This window comes from Mirounga angustirostris, unplaced genomic scaffold, assembly GCF_029215605.1.
Source record: "Mirounga angustirostris isolate CCGP_5_RB_7025 unplaced genomic scaffold, mMirAng1.0.hap1 SCAF_17, whole genome shotgun sequence".
Taxonomy (NCBI): Eukaryota; Metazoa; Chordata; class Mammalia; order Carnivora; family Phocidae; genus Mirounga; species Mirounga angustirostris.
Window position 1 is genome coordinate 55,482,984 of NW_026991725.1, and position 17,667 is coordinate 55,500,650.

At 43.7% G+C, this 17,667-nt stretch overlaps 1 protein-coding gene across 1 annotated transcript in view; it reads right to left on the reverse strand.

Annotated features, from left to right (window-relative positions):
• LOC123840588 (multidrug and toxin extrusion protein 2-like) overlaps positions 1 to 17,667 on the reverse strand; it is a 56,258-nt gene that overhangs the window by 29,872 nt on the left and 8,719 nt on the right. The window contains exons 4-9 of the mRNA XM_064583355.1: positions 16,155 to 16,303; positions 15,319 to 15,361; positions 14,475 to 14,519; positions 13,100 to 13,197; positions 11,278 to 11,375; positions 1,036 to 1,149 (exon numbers count right to left, since the gene is read on the reverse strand). Coding sequence (XP_064439425.1) covers positions 1,036 to 1,149; positions 11,278 to 11,375; positions 13,100 to 13,197; positions 14,475 to 14,519; positions 15,319 to 15,361; positions 16,155 to 16,303 — 547 coding nt within the window. The remainder of the gene's footprint in view (positions 1 to 1,035; positions 1,150 to 11,277; positions 11,376 to 13,099; positions 13,198 to 14,474; positions 14,520 to 15,318; positions 15,362 to 16,154; positions 16,304 to 17,667) is intronic.

Consider the following 17,667-nt stretch of genomic DNA (forward strand, 5'->3'; position numbering starts at 1 on the left):
TCTTAATTTAAAAGAAGCGAGAGGGTGTTTGGATAGCTCAGTTGGTTAGGTGTCCACCTCTTGGTTTCCGCTCAGCTCATGATCTCAGGGTCATGATACTGAGCACCGCAGGAGTCTGCTTGAAGGCTCTCTCCCTCTGCCCCTCCCCCCGACTCACTCACATGCTCTCTCTTACTCTCTCAAATAAATAAATCTTTAAAAAGAAAAAAAAAAGAATTTAAAAAGAAGCCAGGATTGGTCCCAGAAGCATAACCCAATGGCACAATTCACTATCCAGGCTGTGCTGAGGAGAGCCCCAGATGTCCAGTTCCAGAAAGCTTCCAAGAACTAGGGCAGCTAAGACCTGATACAGTCAACCCATAAGCCCCTGTTCCACCAAGGAACAAAACGTCAGGTTTAAAGTAGAAAACCACGAGGCTCCTAGAGTTGCAGGTCATTGCTTGGGGAGCTGTAGGGTCACAACATGGGAGGGGAAGAACGGAGGGTATGGAACTCTGTATAGACGTGGTGGGACTACTGGAGTATTCAACTGTCCCCAGAAGCTGTAACATCAATCATTATCATCCTCTGTCTCTATTATTTCCTCTATTACTTTACTAGCAATAACATGGCTAAGGTGAATACCTATGACCGAAATTATTATAGCTGATAGAACCAAATCAGTCACTCTGTGTTTGTAAATGGTTTAAACACTTGAACGATGCCTAGCAAAAGTCAGCAGAAGCAGAGGGTCTGAGTGAGTCAGGAGACCCCCAGATTCGGGTTTCTGTTCTCCCTCCCATGACCTTGCCAAACCCTTTTTTTAACTGCGACCTCCCTTTCCGAACCTATAAAGTGAAGGGCAGTGAGGCCAACCTAAGCCCCACTCAACTTGAACACGCTTACGGTCAAACAAGGGTTTAAACCTATGTTGAAACTTCCATGAGCGCTTGACACAATGGAAAGGAAGGAGAAGTAAGGCCTATGTCTCTTGAGAAGCTCTGGAGACAAGAGTGGCCAGGCTGTTCTGGGATTTCTACTGGATTGTTGACAAACCTGCAAGGAAAGTTCCAATCTCAAAGGTCCACCACTCAATGCACACCATGAACATACTGGGAATAGCCAGCTGGATGTAGGAGCCCCACTCCTGCAAACAGTCCCAAGTCCAACCTGGAGAACAGGGAAGAAAGAAAACAGCTTTTACCTTGCAGCAGTCTCTGATGCCAACAATTCTATTTCACATGCCTGCCTCCTCCAAATGGCCAGAGATTGGGAGTAACCATAGTTGTCCAGAAAAATAATACATTTAAAGAGGTCAAATAAGACCAGAGTTCGAGATGGTGGGAATAGGGCTGGCAATACATAGTGAAACTGAAGTATGTATATGCCCTCCCACCCACACATTTCACACCTGGGTATAAGTGGCAGAGAGACTTTCAGAGAGCTCTGTAAGAACACATGCAGGCTGTTCACTGAGGCAGGTTGTGGTTGTGGGCTACTGGGGGCATCAAAGAGATCACTGGGAAGCTAGAGAAGCAAACTATGATCAATGTGTATTACAGTTAAAAGCAGAACACCAGATGCATATATGGCAATATGGTTAGATCTGAAAATGTACTGCTCACAGGCAACTAATATAACAACAGATCCTTCCAACTACATCAAAATTTAAAACTTCTGTGCATCCAAGGACACAATCAACAGAACAGAATCTGGCAGCCCACAGAACGGGAAAAAATATTTGCAAATCATATATGTGATAAGAATATCTGGATATCATTAATAACCAGAATATACAAAGAACGACAACAAACAATCCAATTAAAAAATGAGCAAAGGACTTGAATACACATTTCTCCAAAGAAGATACACAAATAGCCAACAAGCACATGAAAGAATGCTCAACATCACTAATCATTAGGGAAATGCAGATCAAAATCATAATAAGATGATATCTCACACCCATTAGAATGACTTCTTTAAAAAAGAAACAAAAGATAACATGTCTTGGTGAGAATGTGGATAAACTGTAACCCTTGTGCACTATTGGGGGTAATCCAAAGTGGTGCAGCCACTACAGAAAGGAAGTGTGGTGGTTCCTCAAAAAATTAAAAATAAAAGTATCATATGATCTGGAATATCACCTCTGAGTATACATAAAAAGACTTGAAAGCATGACCTCCGGGTCTGCTGGTATCTGCACACCCACATTCACAGCAGTATTATTCATAAAAGCCAAGAGGTGGAAGCAGCCCAGATGTTCATCGACAGATAAGTGGATATGCAGAACGCAATACAGACATACGATGGAGTATGATTCAGCCTTAAAACAGGAAGGAGGGTCTGACAGGTGCTACAACAAGGATGAACCCTGAGGACACTATGCTAAGACACAAAAAGACAAATACTGTATATAATTCCACTTATATGAGGTATCTGGGGGAGTCAAAGTCGGACACAGAAAGCGGAATGATGGAATGGTGGTTGCCAGGGGACGGAAGGAGGGGGAACGGGAGTTTCTCTTTAATGGGGACAGAGTTCCAGTTTTGCGGTATGAAAAAGTTCTGTGAGATGAATGCTGGTGATGGTGGCCCTACAGTGTGAATGTTCCTCACACTACTTAACTTACACGCTTAAAAATGGTGAACACCGTAAATTTTATGTTATGTGTATTTCACTACGACTTAAAATAACAGAATGTTGTGCTAAGTCAGAGAGGTCAATAAACTTTTTCCATAAAGGGCCAAATAGCAAATATTTTCAGCGTTGCAGGCCAGATGGTCTCTGCCACTGTAGCAATGAGGGAATAGCAACAGGCAATGTTCAAGTGATTTGGGACGGCCGTGTTCCAACCAAACTTTAGTTACAGAAACAAGCTGTGGCTGCATTGGGTCGGTGGGGTCGTTTGCCAATCTCCATGCCAAATGAAAACAATTTATGGGTGGAAGAAATCTAAACTATAATACTATTAGGCAAATATAAACATACAGAAGGCCCAAAAAAACTACTCTGCATTTTTCAAAGATGCAAATCAAAAGACATATATTAAGCACAGAGAGGGTGCCTTCAGAGAGGAGGGTGGGAATTGTGAAATGGAGGCAGAAAACACTCTAAAATGGGAGAAGGGCCCCGTAAGACACAATGGCATATGTGTGCCATGAATGTGAGAAACTCAATGCTTTGGATCTAAGGTCCAGGACATGAGAGGGAGAGAAGGGGGAGGGGAAGAAAGCACTGAAAAACACTGAAGAGTTTTTATACATAAGAAAAAAGAAAGACACCAACAGCCATCTTGCCACTCACCTTATTGGGTCCCAGGAGAAGAAGAGAGGGTCTGGGGCCCCACCCCATCCCCCCAAATTTGGAGGTGAAGGCTTGATGGGAGAACAACATCAAGAACCAACCAACAAGAGGAACATGGCAGAGAAGCAGGAGACCTATATTTCATCTGGTCCCAGGAATTGAGCTAGATAGGCATCAAACCATTCTGAACACCTACGAACTCAACAGGAGATTGAAGAAAAGAACAGCAGCAACCCTCTGAACAGAAAAGCGACCACTTTCTGGAAGGTAGGACGTGCGGAGAAGGGAATCCAAGGTGATATTCGGGAAGCTAGACCGCGGGGGTCTGAGTCTCCAGTGGCCGCTTCTGGCAAGTGATAGAGCCGTGGAGCACAAAATCGGAACTTCTAGAAGTCGACTCGGCTGAGGGACGTCACTCCAGTGGCTAAGCGGGGGGTGGAACCCTCGCGGGACAGTGGGGTCTCAGGACCCTCGGGGTCACAGAAAGACCAGGGGTGCCTGAGTGCGGCAGAGCTCCCAGGGATCGGAGTGGGGAAGCCGGCTGCAGAGATGGAGCCCAGGCGCGGGCTCTCAGCTCGGGGTTGCCATAAACCGTGATCCGCGGCACAGTCGGGCCCCTGCTCCTCCAGCAGGGACCCCACAAGCGGCAGATCCGGGGAGACTCCCCTTCCTCCACCGGGAGGAGCGGCGCGGGAGCGCACCGCAGGGATCTGCTGGGTTTGGAGACTCCACACGGGGTCGGGGGCCAGAGACAGAGGCGCGCGGTCACAGGCCGGGTGAGCACGGGGTGCGGCGGAGACCGGGGAGACGGGAGTGACTGACGGCTTTTCTCTGGGGGCTCACTGAGGAGCGGGGTCCCGAGTTCTTGGCTCCTCCGGGGCAGAGATTGGGAGGCCGCCATTTACACTCTCGGCCTCCAAAGCTGTACAGAAAGCTCGCAGGGAACAAAAGCCCCGGAGAGCAAACCCGAGCAGATTACTTAGTCCGGACCCGGCAAGGGCAGGGCAATTCCGCCTCTGGCGAAGACTTTTGGAAACCACGGCAACATGCCCCTCCCCCAGAAGATCAGCAAGAACAGCCAGCCAAGAACTCCAGCGCTAGGGGAATAATGCACATAGAATCCATGGCTTTTTTCCCATGATTCTTTAGTCTTTCAAAGTTAATTTTTTTTTTCTTTCCTTTTTCAACCACTTTCTTATTTTATCAACTCTTTTTTAAAATCTTTTTTAATTTTCATTTTTACACTTCATTGTATTTAATTTATTTTTGTGTGTGTGTTTGTTTTTCTTTCTTTACAAATTTGGGATGCACTTTCTTCTAACAGACCAAAATATACCCCAAATCTAATGTTTGGCTTTGTTCTATTCACTTGTCTGATCATATTCTCTTTTATGTTGTTGTTTTTTCTTCTTTTTTTTTGTTTCCTTAAAGGCTGTTTTTTAAACACTTTTTTTTTTAAAGATTTTATTTATTTATCAGAGAGAGAGAGCACGAGCAGGGAGAGGGGCAGAGGAAGAAGCAGGCTTCTCCACTGAGCAAAGAGCCTGACGTGGGACTCAATCCCAGGACTCTGAGATCATGACCCGAGCTGGAGGCAGACATTTAACCGACTGAGCCACCCAGGCGTCCCTGTGAAAGGCTTTTTAAATTTTCATCTTTACAATCAAGAAATGGGCAGAAGACATGAACAGACATTTTTCCAAAGAAGACATCCAAATGGCCAACAGACACATGAAAAAGTGCTCAATATCGCTTGGCATCAGGGAAATCCAAATCAAAACCTCAATGAGATACCACCTCACACCAGTCAGAATGGCTAAAATGAACAAGTCAGGAAACGACAGATGTTGGCGGGGATGCGGAGAAAGGGGAACCCTCCTACACTGTTGGTGGGAATGCAAGCTGGTGCAGCCACTCTGGAAAACAGTATGGAGGTTCCTCAAAAAGTTGAAAATAGAGCTACCATATGATCCAGCAATTGCACTACTGGGTATTTACCCCAAAGATACAAAAGTAGGGATCCAAAAGGGTACGTGCACCCCGATGTTTATAGCAGCAATGTCCACAATAGCCAAACTGTGGAAAGAGCCAAGATGTCCATCGACAGATGAATGGATAAAGAAGAAGTGGTATATATATACAATGGAATATTCTGCAACCATCAAAAGGAATGAGATCTTGCCATTTGCAACGAGGTGGATGGAACTGGAGGGTATTATGTTGAGCAAAATAAGTCAAACAGAGAAAGACATGTATCATATGACCTCACTGATATGAGGAATTCTTAATCGCAGGAAACAAACTGAGGGTTGCTGGAGTGGAGGGCTGGGGTGGGAGGGATGGGGTGACTAGGTGATAGACACTGGGGAGGGTATGTGCTCTGGTAAGTGCTGTGAATTGTGCAAGACTGTTGAATCTCAGATCTGTACCTCTGAAACAAATAATGCAATATATGTTAAGAAAAAAAAAAAGAAGAAGAAGAAGGTAGCAGGAGGGGAAGAATGAAGGGGGGGAAGTCGGAGGGGTAGACGAACCATGAGAGACGATGGACTCTGAAAAACAAACTGAGGGTTCTAGAGGGGAGGGGGGTGGGAGGATGGGTTAGCCTGGTGATGGGTATTGAGGAGGGCACATTCTGCATGGAGCACTGGGTGTTATGCACAAACAATGAATCATGGAACACTACATCTAAAACTAATGACGTAATGTATGGGGATTAACATAAGAATAAAAAAAATTTTTCATCTTTACAGTTACATTCTATCTTTTCAATGTATTTGATTTTATCTTTCTATGTATAAGTTTGTCTTTCTTTACAACTTTGGGATCTAGTTTTCTAAAAAACAGACTAAAATATACACAGAATCCAGTGTATTGCTCTATTCTGCTCACCTGTCTGATTATATTCTCTTTTTTCTTTTTTTTTTCCCCCTGGTTTCGGGTCTCTTCTGATTTGTTTAGTGTATATTTCTCTGGGGTCATTGTTGCCATTTTAGTATTCTGTTCTCTCGTTCATTTATTCTTCTCTGAACAGAACAACAAGACGGAAAAACTCACCTCAAAAAAGAGAACAAGAGGCAGTACCGACTGCCAGGGACTTAATCAATATGGACATTAGTTAGATGTCGGAACTAGAGTTCAGAATAATGATTATAAAGATACTAGCTAGGCTTGAAAAAAGCATAGAAGACACTAGAGAATCCCTTTCTGGAGAAATCAAAGAACTAAAATCTAACCAAGTTGAAATCAAAAAGGCTATTAATAAGATGCAATCAAAAATGGGAGCCTCTAACTGCTAGGATAAATGAGGCAGAAGGGAGAATTAGTGATATAGAAGACCAAACGATAGAGAATAAAGAAGCTGAGAAAAAGATAAACAACTACAAGGGGAGAATTTGAGAGATAAATGATACCATAAAGCGAAACAATATTAGAATAACTGGGATCCCAGAAGAAGAGGAAAGAGAGAGAGGGGCAGAAGTTATATTGGAGCAAATTATAGCAGAGAACTTCCCTAATCTGGGGAAGGAAACAGGCATCAAAATCCAGGAGGCACAGAGAACCCCCCTCAAAATCAAAATACAAATAGGTCAACACCCGAACATATAATAGTGAAACTTGCAAATCTCAGAGACAAAGAGAAAACCCTGAAAGCAGCTCAAGACAAGAGCTCTGTATCCTACAAGGGTAGAAATATATAAGACTGGCAGCAGACCTATCCACGGAGACCTGACAGGCCAGAAAGGACTAGCATGATATATTCAGAGTGCTAAATGAGAAAAATATGCAACCAAGAATACTTTATCCAGCTAGGATGTCATTCCAAATAGAAGGAGTGATAAAAAAAAAATTAATTAATTTAAAAAAACCTCCAGGACAAACAGAAACTAAAAAAATTTGTGATCATCAAACCAGCCCTACAAGAAATATTGAAAGGGGTCCTTCTAAGCAAAGAGCACAAAAGCAACATAGACCAGAAAGGAACAGAGACAATACACAGTAACAGTCACCTTACAGGCAATACAATGGCATTAAATTCATATCTTTCAATAGTTACTTTGAATGTAAATGGGCTAAATGCCCCCAATCAAAAGACACAGGGTATCTGATTGGATAAAAAAGCAAGACCTATTGATATGCTGTCTGCAAGAGACTCATTTTAGACCCAAAGACACTTCCAGATTGAAAGTGAGGGGGTGGAAAACTCTTTATCATGCTAATGGACATCAAAAGAAAGCTGGGGTGGCAATCCTTGTATCAGACAGATTAGCTTTTAAACCAAAGACTGTAATAAGTCATGAGGAAGGACACTATATCATAATTAAAGGGTCTATCCAACAAGAAGATCTAACAATTGTAAATATGCCCCTAACATGGGAGCAGTCAATTATACAAGCCAATTAATAACAAAATCAAAGAAACACATCCATAATAATACAATAATAGTAGGGGACTTTAACAGCCCCCTCACTGAAAGGGACAGATCATCTAAGCAGAAGATCGACAAGGAAATAAGGGCTTTGAATGACACACTGGACCAGATGGACTTCACAGATATATTCAGAACATTCCATCCCAAAGCAACAGAATACACATTCTTCTTGAGTACACATGGAATATTCTCCAGAATAGATCACTCCTGGGTCACAATCAGGTCTCAACCGGTACCCAAAGATTGGGATCATTCCCTGCATATTTTCGGACCACAATGCTTTGAAACTGGAACTCAATCACAAGAGGAAATTTGGAAAGGACTCAAATACATGGAGGCTAAAGAGCATCCTACTAAATAATGAATGGGTCAACCAGGAAATTAAAGAAGAATTTTTAAAAATTCATGGAAACAAGTGAAAACGAAAACACAACTGTTCAAAATTTTTGGGATGCAGCAAAGGTGGTCCTAAGAGGAAAGTATATAGCACTACAAGCCTTTCTTAAGAAATAAGAAAGGCGGGCGCCTGGGTGGCTCAGTTGGTTAAGCGACTGCCTTCGGCTCGGGTCATGATCCTGGAGTCCCTGAATCGAGTCCCGCATTGGGCTCCCTGCTCGGCGGGGAGCCTGCTTCTGCCTCTGACCCTCCCCCCTCTCATGTGCTCTCTCTCTCTCATTCTCTCTGTCTCAAATAAATAAAAAAAAATAAAAAGAAAAAAAAAAAGAAAAGAAAAGAAATAAGAAAGGCCTCGCATACACAACCTAACCCTACACCTAAAAGGAGCTGGAGAAAGAACAGCAAATAAACCCTAAACCCAGCAGGAGAAGAGAAATAATAAAGATTAGAGCAGAAATCAATGAAATAGAAACCAAAACAACAGCAGAACAGATCAACGAAACTAGGAGCTGATTCTCTGAAAGAATTAATAAGACTGATAACCCCCTGGCGAGATTTATCAAAAAGAGAAAGGACCCAAATAAATAAAATCGGGAATGAAAGAGGGGAGATCACAACCAACACCAACGAAATACAAACAATTGTAAGAACATATTATGAGCAACTATATGCCAACAAATTAGACAATCTGGAAGAAATGGATGCATTCCTAGACACGTATAAACTACCAAAACTGAACCAGGAAGAAAGAGAAAACCTGAATGGATGCATCACCAGCAAGGAAACTGAAGCCGTAATAAAAAATCTCCAAACACACAAGAGCCCAGGGCCAGATGGGTTCCCAGGGGAATTCTACCAAACATTTAAAGAAGAATTAATACCTATTCTTCTGAAGCTGTTTCAAAAAATCGAAATGCAAAGAAAACTTCCAAACTCTTTTTACGAGGCCAGAGAGGGTCCTGGGATCAAGCCCCCACATCAGGCTCCTTGCTCAGTGGGAAGCCTGCTTCTCCCTCTCCCACTCCCCCCGCTTGTGCTCTCTCTTGCTATCTCTCTGTCAGATAAATAAGTAAATAATGTTTAAAAAAAAAAAACCCACAGGAAATCAGCAAATACTCTGAAACAAAAGAAAACAAATACATAACACACCAGATGAGATGCAGCAAAGGAGCACTCCAACGGAAATTTATAGCTATAAATGCCTAACGTCAAAAAAGAGAGAAGCTCTCAAATTGATAAAACTAATCTTACACATTGAGTTTCAAAACAGAAAAAGAGCAAATGAAACCCAAAGCTAGAACAACATAAATACTGAAGATTAAAGCAGAGATAAATGAAATACAGAACAGAAAAGTAACAGAAGAAACCAAAAATTGTTTCTTTGGGGAAAAAAAACCCAAAACAGATCAACAAAATTGACAACACTTTAGCTAAACTGACCAAGAGAAAAAGCGCAAAGACTCAAATAACTGAAATCCAATGTAACAGTGGGGACGTTACTACCAACTTCACATTAATAAAAAGGATTTTAAGAGAGTACTAGGAACAACTGTATGGAAACAAGTTAGATAACGAGATGACATGACAAAATTCCTAGAAACACGGGAATCACCTAAACTGACCCAAGAGAAATAGAAAATCTCAACAAATCTTTAATAAGGGATTGAATAGGCGATGAAAATTTCCCAACAGAGAAAAGTCCATGACCTAAGGCTTCACTGGTGAATTAAAGCAAACATCTGAAGAACTGACACCAATCTTTCTCCACCTCATCCAAAAAAGGGAAGAGTAAGTAACACTACTGAACTCATGGCCTCGTTCTATGAGGCCAGCATCCCCTGCTACCAAGGCCAGATTAAGACAACCCAAGAAAAGAAAACCACAGAGCAATATCCCTTATGAATATGGATGTAAAAATCCTCAACAAAATACTGGCAAACTACACCCAGCAGCATATTCAAAGGATTGTACACTGACCAAATGGGATTGATCCCAGAAATGCAAGTAATGACTAACACCAACCAATGCGATACATCACATTAATAAAACGAAGGGGGAAAAACAAATAGTGTTCATCTCAGTTAATGCAGAAAAAAAAATCCAACAGCCTTTTATGAACAGAAACACTCAACAAACTAGGAATAGAGGAAATTTTCTCAACCTGATGAAGCACTTCTATGAAAAATCCCACACGTATCATATCAATGCCTAAGACTGAAAACTTTCCCTCTGAAATCAGAAACAAGACGAAGATGCTTGCTTTTGCTACTTCTATTCAACATTGTGCTGGAAGTTCTATCAGACTGACGAATCAAGAAAAGAAATAAAAGGCACCAAAACTGGGAAGAAAGAAGTAAAATGATCTCTATTCACACATGGCATGATCCTGTATGTAGAAACACCCAAAGAATCTACAAGAAAGCCGCTAGGGCTAATGAATGACTCCAGCAAAGTTTCAAGGTACAAGATCAACGGAAAGTAGATTGGAATTACCGGGGGCTGGAGGGAGGGAAAACGGGGAGTTATTGCTTAACTGGTACAAGGTTTCTGTTTGGGGTGATAGAAATGTTTCTGAAATAGATGGTGGTGATGGTTACACAACATCGTGAATGTACTGAAGAGCACTTAAAATGGTTAAGACGGCAAGTTTTACATGAGATATACCTTAGCACAATTTTAAAGATTAGAAAACAAACAAAACAAACCCATTTTACTAAATTTACAAATGCATATTAAACTATTTAAGGGAATTTAGCTAACCTGTAAGTGGTACTGATTGTTTTAAGAGAGTTCAATCTGTTCACTTGAGTTGGTAAGACATTAATCCAACTTCACTTTAATGTAGCAGGGTAAACTGCAAAGAACAGTTAGGATTTTTGCATCCGCACTTTTAATTCATTAAGTATCAATTCTTACAACCCAACAGCTGCCAACAGTTTTCTATGACCAAAAGCTGCCTTCATAGATATAAAATCTTTAAAAAATCTCATATTGACCTGTAATTTTTATTTCCACTAATTTAAATATTTTCTGTAATTTTTAAATTTTCCAAAAGATCTAAAAATTTAAAAAAAGAACTCTCTGTGGAGGGAAACAATTCCCCAAGCCAGAATTACATCCTTCTGAATAATAAATTAACAAAATGTAAGAAATCAAAGTCCTCGTACCTCCCCAAGTGTTGACGTGGATTTTTTTCCACCACACATACAGGAAAAGAAGAGCAGACAGGAGGAACTGGGAAGTGGTGTTTGCCCAGGCAGATCCTCTGAAGGAGAGAACGTGATCATTCCCTGTGAGTGTCTTCCGTCCAAGTACAAAGAAACAGGCTACCCCCGAAGAGCTTTGGCTTCATTAGAGAATCACAGTCTTTAGAAAAGCCTAGAACCCGTGGGCTATCTTTTAATGATACAGTACCCACTTATGATGGACTTGTTTTCTTTCCACCAACACTGAATTTTGTGGAAGAGCCAAATGTGACTATTCGTCAACCCAAAAAACAAAAGAACATAAACATCTGTCACCATTCTTTGTCCTCACAGCCTGAAATAACCCATCGGATAAATTCTTACACATAATTAGTTACATAGAGTATCAAAACACAGCTACTGTGTTCAAAATACTGGTCTAAGGTTCATAGTTGTTTTATTTCCCAGGATTATAATAAATTTGTTTGCTATTACAAGATAACCTCAGAGCATCTTCGACAGATGACATTTTACCCCACAAATAAAACGATGCACAGAGCGCCCGGGACTGCTTGCTGTCTATTTTTTCACTTTACTCTTCTGACCAATCCTTGAATTTTATCACTGATTAATCCATTCCCATGGGTTCTTCTCCTCTTACCCAACTACCCCCAAACTGTCCTTCGTAAATCTGTTCAAGAAACTTTTTTTTTAAAAGATTTTTATTTATTTTGTTCAAGAAACTTTGAAGAGAGGGCCTGTAATGTGCACCTGAAGGGGAAGCCCGGACCCCCTACTCAGGCGTTTACGTGGGTTGATATCACCAGCTCGCAAACCTGCCTGCTGACTCTTACAGCCAAAGCCTCTTTCAGTTTCCTGGCATAAGGAAGATGTTACCAACATTTTTTCATTCATTATTCTTTTATTCCACCTCTCCACTGTCCTTTACTTAATGGCTTTTATATATATGTTTCCTACTGCAACTAACAGTAAGAAATAAATTTCCTATCACTACCCGGTACCCACAATAATATGCGTACGCACAGGCGCGCACGCACAGAAACAAACGTCTCGTGAAAATACCCCCCTACCTTCTCATTTTCTATTCCATTCTATTTCATTTTGTTTTATTTCATTCATAATACACCTCATTTTTTAAAGTGTCCATCATGACCCACTAAACTAGTTTTTATTTATAAAGACCCACGCTGCCCTAAAGCATCTAAAAACTGCCAGGGCTCAGGGCTGGGTCTCCAAGCGCTGGTGGGACCACGTCCGCCACATGTGAGGGAGACTGGCTCTGGGCCAGTGCACCAGAAGGTTCGACCGAGGGATGGACCAACAGCATGGCGCCTCTGTGAGAGGTCCAATCTGACACTCCCTTCGACGGGGGACCCTCCCAATTCCTCCATAAAGATGGAATTGGCTCAGTCTCTTACAACTCAGAGAGAGCAGGAGAATCCCTACAGTCCTCTGCCCCCTCCTGCCTTCGCTCGGGGCACCCATCTCCATCCGCACAGGCTCCTCGGGCTAACTCCACTCCGACATGCAGGTGTTGGCTCACGCATCACTTCTTCCACAGCATCCTCCCTCATCTCCCCCAACTAAGCCTCTCACTCCTTTTAACAGCCTAGGCTGGCTGCCCCTCCCGGTGCCCTGAGCACCAGCCCCCGCCCTATCATATGGAGGCATCTCTCAGTGCTCCCTCCGGGGCTGCCTCACTCCCCTGTATCCCCGCCCCTGGGACTGGAGCCAGCACATAGCAGACACTCAGGATTTGGGGAATGAGAGGGTCACTACTTACACCACGCCGAGGTCCAGGGCATAGAGCAGGAGGGCATTCATGCCCACGTTGATCACGTTCGCTGCAATCCCAGTGATCACTTGCGGCATGATGATGCCCTAAAATCCCCAGACAAGTAAGAAAACAAATAGCATTTTCAAGAGCTAATCAGTTAGGTGGTGTGAAATAACGGAAAACATACATATTGGTCTCTGCCCCCGCCCCGCCCCCGGTTCCCAGCACAGAGCTCCTAAATCCCTGGTAATTTCCCCAGTGATAAGAGCACTAGGGGAATCCTGTGTTCTAATACATGAGGTTTTCAACATGGGTTCTTGACACGGAGTTCCTAAATCCTTTGGAATGTCTTGGGTGACAAGGGTGCCTTTTGTCATAATGAGGGGACTCTCAGTGGGCTCCTGGATGGGAACTGGTCACGAGAAACACCAAGCCATGATTAGAAGCTTGACTTTTTCAGCCCACCTCTCATTTTCCAGACAGGGGAGAGGGGCTGGGAACAGAGTAAATGGTCAATCCTGCCTATGTGAGGAAGCCTCCATAAAAATCCCAAAAGCACAGGGTTCAGAGAGCTTCCAGGTTGGTGAACATGAGGGCGTGCTGGGAAAATGGCACCCCTTTCCCACAGACCTCGCCATCTGGGTGTTCGTCGGCATTCTCTGCCATATCCTTTGATAATAAACTGGTAAAACCCAACCAACCAGCAGTGTGTAAATGCTTCTGAATGACCCGCTGGGCCCCAGGTGATATCACAGAGAGAGAAGAGAAGGAAGGATCGCATGCACAGCAACTCGATTCCTGGCACACGGTGTCACAGGAAGACCATTTGGGAGACACTTCTTGGCCAAGTGACTTCTCCACAGGGCCGCAGTGAAGGTTCGTGAAATCATCTCATACAGAACACCCCCAGGCCAGGCCCCTAGCAGGCGTGCAGTGAGGGTTCCACCCAACCCCCCGGGCTTTACAGGGCCATAGCTCCTCGCTGCTTCTGGGTCTGTGGCCCACTCTACCCTGGTCCTCGGATAAACATTTTCTTTAGGATTCTCCATGTGTTTAAACAGAGCTGGCCACCATCAAAATAGAGCGGCTTCTGTGGACAGAAGTCACATGAAGGCAAGCAGGTGGCTCACGGAAGAGGTAAGGGGTGGAGCGTGCGGACTGCACAGTAACACCAGGGGTGGGCGCTGGAATCTGACAGTCGGAGACGGGCGTCTCCTGAGCTGGACAAAATCCATCTACGAGATGTCACGTCTCCCCAACAAGGAGCTCTGGGTAGAATTCCAGGAAAAAAAATTGTGGATTGCTTTCATGGAAAACTCCCTAAGAATATTTATTATACATTTCCAGTACCGTGGAGTAAAAATAGAAAACAAATCTGTACCTGACTTTGTAAGTACCTCGTCTGCAGCTGGAACAGGAATGCTGCCTGTAAGATGAAATAGAAAAACACCTCTTGTTAACATGAAAGTATAATTGTAATTCCAACAGTTTCTGTCAGTTCTGTTTTTCAAGAAGATATTTCTTCTTGATGAGACCTCAAATTTGGAGAACCAGCGCCACACCAACCAATGCTAGGATGCTAACTGTTTGGAATTTTCCAGAAAGGACTCCCCGACGCTGTCTGGAATTTTCCAGAAAGGATTCCCCGATGAACGGACAAGTCGACTTCTAACTGGCTGAAGCAGGAACCACTCACTCCTTTGACATCTGAATGGCTCCCAGGGTGCTAGCTGGGGGTACCTTCCCCAGATCTCAGGGGAGCCCCGGAAGCACCCTGATTAATTTGCAATCGAAAGTAACCATGGCATAATGAAGGAAAGTTCTTCTCCTGATCAGTGTAAGTTGTGGGATCTCAAAGTGGTACAAGCTCTGAGAATCAGTAAGGGAAGGATGGCAGGTCCAAGACATACTCGTTGAATGTACACAGGAAGAGCACTATGATAAAACAAAGGAGGGAGGCACACACATGACCACATTCATGAGCTGCTTCATGCATTGCAACGCAGGGTGCCTAGCTGGCTCAGCTGGTTGGGCGCCTGCCTTCGGCTCAGGTCATGATCCCGGAGTCCTGGGATCAAGCCCCGCATCGGGCTCCCGGCTCATCCGGGAGCTAGCTTCTCTCTCTGCCCCTCCCCCCTGCTCTGCTCGCTCTCTCTCTCACTCTAATAAATAAATAAATATATCTAAAAAAAAAAAAAAAAAAAAAGAATACCCTTGACACTTACAGGAAGAGCCGGAATAAAAATCATCACATAAATCTGGGCTATCCTGAAATAAACAACAAACAGCCTTCAGTTAATATTCAAACAATTGCTGGTCCTATTTCTTCAAATTGAATCCATACAGTATTTTCTAAAAATTAAAACTTAAAATAATTTAGATGGGGAAATTTAGTAACACTCTTAAGAGACCTTTTCTACAACCCAAATTAACACTACCTCAGGCCTGCTGAGGGTCTGCTTTCTAAAGGGAAGCCGGACTTCACATCTTTCAGCTCCTTCTTAGCAGAAAAGGTAGAATGAACACAGCAAAATGAACTGAAAGTTGGGCAAAATTTAGAAACGTTTTCAGTCAGGACTGTAGGTGTATCTCACACTAAAGCCAGAGGAACGGTCTTCTAGAAAAGGAGAGATGCCTCCCTGGACCCCACGTACCCTGAAGACGATCCCAGAGAGCTTGCTGGAATTGTAGGTTTAAAAAAACCCCAACTCTAAAAACAAAAGTGAAGGCAACTGGGTTCCTATTCTGCTCTGGGAGGAGAGAGAGACTCTGTGCGTTTGCAAAACACCACAATGGAGGAACTCTGGGAAAGGTCGACTCGGGCCAAGGGTATTACGTTCTTGTCTTGTAGCTCTTCACTTTGGGCACGGCACCAGGTCACCGTGTCACCCCGTGTCAGGTGGACCCCACCAGCCCTCTATCCTGTGGTCTGCACGTCACAGCTTCCATTTGCCACGGAGTTCGAGTCCAGGGAATTGGCTGAACACGTCAACATGGGTAAGAGGACCAGACAGTGACTTACTCTGAACCTGGGGTTCTGACATTAAGAGACGCTGCTGACCTGGAGACTTCGGGGTCTTGTTTCAAGAGCAGGAGGATGCGCTCCGTGTTGATGAAGAGGGCCCAGCAAGGAAAGCAACACAGCATCAAGATGAGGATTCCTCTTTGAAGGATGATCCCCACGCGTTTTAGGTTCTTGCCTCCGAAGGACTTGAGGGAAGAAACGTAACAACGGTAAAGAATGCTAAGGTGTGCTGAGAGCCATGTGGGAGAGGTCCGGCAGGGCGGCCCGCGTGGCTGGGACCAGGGAGGGGCACGGCAGCAGGCCCAGCGGCCTCCACAGTGCGACAGGGTCAGCAGGGAGTTCCCAGCAGGGAAAGGACATAACCTGCTGAAGTCTAAGAGGGACAAGGGTCCAGAAGCCAGAGGTGAGCAGCCACCGGGCGGCCAGAGTGCGGAGCAGAGAGCGGGCCAGGGGAGGACAGGGCAGGCCCCAGACAGAAGCAGACCTGACCGAGACCGAGGGGCCGCATCCCCACAGTAGCCTTGGCCGAGTCTGGGCCTCGCGGAGCTTTTCTCACGCTCCCTTTCCTTCAAGTAACCCGAATGACCGTCTCTTTCCACACCCAAAAAGGGGTCAACCTTAAAGCACAGTACAAGAGGCAATGGAAACAGGGCACCTGGGTGGCTCAGTCAGTTAAGCGTCTGCCTTCGGCTCAGGTCATGATCCCAGGATCCTGGGATCGAGCCCCGCATCAGGCTCCTTGCTCAGTGGGAGGCCTGCTTCTCCCTCTCCCACTCTCCCTGCTTGTGTTCCCTCTCACTGTGTCTCTCTGTCAAATAAATAAAATCTTTAAAAAAAAAAAAAAGCAGCAATGGAAACAAATTAAATAAAAATCATGGCAAGATAAATGACATAGGATATTATGTAGATATTAAAAGGACTGTGTGTACCTACTTCACTCCATGTGTTCTCCAAAACACACGGTTTAATGGGAGGAAAACGTAATAAAACCACGTAGATTTTAGAATGGTGTTGGTGTGTAAGCATACACAGATGGAAATATTTGGAGGACATTCACCAAAAAGTTAATAGAGTTAACGCAGAAGGGTTAAATTTTAGTGATTTTTTCCCCCATCTTTTTCAAATACTTTTCTAGGTAACCTGAAGTTTCTATATGTGCTTGACTTTTAACTACCTTCTTATTTTATTTTATTTTTTATTATTTTTTTTACAATCTTTTTAAAAAGCTATTTAAAATCCAGGAAACAATGTACTATTATGGAATGTATTTACTAATACAGAAAGATGTCCATTATATGTTGATAGGTGGGGCAATAAATTAAACATATAGTCTTTTTTGTTTTTTCTTTAAACCCTATGAATAAAAATAACAGAAATGGTGCAAAAAGGTACAAAAAACTAGTTTAAAATAAAAATTCATATCCTGGGGCACCTGGGTGGCTCAGTCGTTAAACGTCTGGCTTCGGCTCAGGTCACGATCCCGGGGTCCTGGGATCGAGCCCCGCATCGGGCTCCCTGCTCCGCGGGAAGCCTGCTTCTCCCTCTCCCA